Raw genomic sequence first — 2752 nt, 5'->3', positions numbered from 1 at the left:
TTGTTTTCTGCTGCTAATTCTGTAGTTTATTTTTTATTGTTAGCTACTTGCTGACTGATTTAGTAGTTGTAGGTAATTCATTAACGGAATTTATATTTACAAATAAGAGTGTTGAAAATGTTAACGTCCATAATTACGCCACTGTTCCTATAATAGTTCGAAAAGGTAAATTACTAGATTGTCCATTTTAGTATTTCATTGCTTTGCTGATTTCCTTTCAACTTAGAAACAGCATTCGTGGCGCGTATTAAACCCGACGATTGGAATAAGTTAGAAGTAAGAAATGTGGCTCATCGCTGATAATACAGTAAGTTAGAAGTAAGGAATGTGTTTTTGAAGATAATACATTAAGTTTGAAGTAAAGAATATGGCTCTTTGTGAATAATACAGTAACTTCGAAGTAAGACATTTGGCTCATAGCTGATAATACAGTAACTTCGAAGTGAAAAATGTCGCTCATTGCGAATAATAAAGCATCCAAATGGTGGCCAACCCACGACGAACGCATTGTGGTGTCAGATTCCCTAAAGCACTTTTAATACAGACTTGTGTTGTGTTTTCAAAGTTTAACTGGCTGGTTATATTTTAGACACAGTATAGGTTGGATGACAACATGAATAAATGTGCTGAGTTTTTAGCATTTAAAAGAGAAAACATGTCGAACTACGAGAATGGAGTTACATCAAAAGATTTCCAATATGAGAACGATGATGATATTTCTAATCATCCTGTTGCCACGGTTACAGATTGTTCTTCACAAGAACATCAACCTGTGAAAGAAGAGTCTGATTGTGAAGAACAAAGTGACTTATATCAAATGGATACGAGGAAAGAACAAAGTAAGAGTCTTTCAACACAGAATACAGAGTTCCGATGTCACGTTTGCGAAAAGGTTTTTGAACATCAAAAACAGCTAAACTTACATTTGTCCAAGATTCACTTCAAGAAACACAAATGCAAGGTTTGTGGAAAACTGTTTGGTAGAAATATCGACCTCGAATGCCACATGCGAACTCACACTGGCGAAAAGCCTGTTAAATGTGCTTATTGCGATAAATGTTTCAGCCATGCTCGAACCTTAACAATACACAAACGAATTCACACTGGGGAAAGACCGTATGAATGCAAATATTGCGGAAAATGTTTTGCCCATTTGGCAAGTCACAGAAATCACGAAATAATTCACACTGGCATAAAACCTCAACAATGCAAATATTGTGGAAAATGTTTTTACCGTACGGGACATCTTAAAAATCACGAAAGAATTCACACTGGAGAAACACCGTTTCAATGTAAAGAGTGTGGAAAATGTTTTATTCATGCACGAAGCCTCAGTTCTCATAAAACAACTCACACTGGAGAAAAACCATATAAGTGCAAGCAATGTGGAAAGTGTTTTGGTCGATTAGATGGTCTCAAAGTTCATGAACGAATTCACTCAGGAAAAAAACTTTACGAATGCAAAAAATGCGGAAAGTGCTTTAGCCAGGCAGAAAGTCTGAAAGGTCATAAAAAGATTCATACTGGAGATAAACCATACAAATGTGAAGAATGTGGAAAGTGCTTTGGCCGGACATCAAATCTCAAAGCTCATCATAGGATTCACACTGGAGAAAAACCTTACAAATGTGAAGAATGTGGAAAGTGCTTTGGCTGGACATCAGTTCTCAAAGCTCATCATAGGATTCACACTGGAGAAAAACCTTACAAATGTGAAGAATGTGGAAAGTGCTTTAGCCGGACATCAAGTCTTAATAAACACAAGAAAACGCACTCCAAAGAAGAAACGCTTTAAAACAAAACTTCTGTTTAGCTTTGAATCTAGCAAAAACACATATTTGTAAAACTTATAGGTAATATATTAAACACAGAAATAACAAACAAAAACTTTGCAAAAAAGATTACACAATGGTTGAAAATAATTAAAAATATATCTGCAATTTTAAGGAAATGTAAATATATTCGAGCTTCGAACATATATCGATGGGCAACTTCCTATGCTGGACTTATGCTTCTTTAACAAAAGTAAAAACGGCGGACCAGTTCATAAGGATGTATTTATTGTTTTAAACGAAACGGGATGCTGTATTTTTTTACCACCGAACCGTTTAAAGTGTGAAATTTTCACTTAATATTGTTAGTTTTCCGATCGAAATGGTTTTAAAGCGTTTGTAATTGTCGATGTACAATTTGTGTTTCAAACGCTTTAATGACATTTACGCTTCGCATTTAAAAATGTAAGCCATCTTGTAGCGTAAAGGAATATACAAATTGTATGTTTTGTGTTTTATAATAAAAATGATTATTCAACAACACGCATTCGAGGTTTTTGGAAAGAGTTGCGTATTCAAAACCACACAGAAATTAACATTACAGAAAAACATTTGAGTGCAAAATATGTCAAAAATGTGAGGTTATGATACAAGTCTTTTAAATACTTTAATTACGCATAATGGAAACCTAGATTTAAATTTTCTCTGGTATTTAATCCTAGTTATAACGTTGATTCAGCTTTTCAATTTATCTTTACGTCGTCCGAGTGCGACTGTGGTAATAACTTTTAACACAACACGATTTCATTTTCTCGCTCAAGGCAATTTCCTTTAACTAGATTTGCTGCAATAAACTAAATATAATAAGCATACCTGGATGCTGGTTTCTGTTGTTTCCGTTTACATTTTTGGATATATAAGTTAGTGGTATTTTAAAGTTTTATAGTTATTAGACAATTTCGACGCAAAAGTGAGTAACT

General features: G+C 34.1%; 1 protein-coding gene across 1 annotated transcript; it reads left to right on the top strand.

The window, feature by feature from the left end:
* The first annotated feature begins 802 nt into the window (after nucleotides 1-802).
* LOC146166541 (uncharacterized) lies at nucleotides 803-2241 on the top strand. Its single transcript, XM_083389112.1, has one exon. The coding sequence runs from the start codon at nucleotides 818-820 to the stop codon at nucleotides 1793-1795; it is 978 nt and encodes a 325-aa protein (XP_083245238.1). The 5' UTR covers nucleotides 803-817; the 3' UTR covers nucleotides 1796-2241.
* The last annotated feature ends 511 nt before the right edge of the window (nucleotides 2242-2752 follow it).

This window comes from Ascidiella aspersa, chromosome 1, assembly GCF_963924565.1.
Source record: "Ascidiella aspersa chromosome 1, kaAscAspe10.2, whole genome shotgun sequence".
Lineage (NCBI taxonomy): Eukaryota > Metazoa > Chordata > Ascidiacea > Phlebobranchia > Ascidiidae > Ascidiella > Ascidiella aspersa.
Note: the sequence above shows the minus strand (reverse complement) of the source record. Positions and strands in the feature narration are given on the sequence as shown.

What these genes read in the sequence shown, in the direction of transcription:
- LOC146166541 (XM_083389112.1), top strand. Translation starts at nt 818, where the DNA reads ATGGATACGAGGAAAGAACAAAGTAAGAGTCTTTCAACACAGAATACA.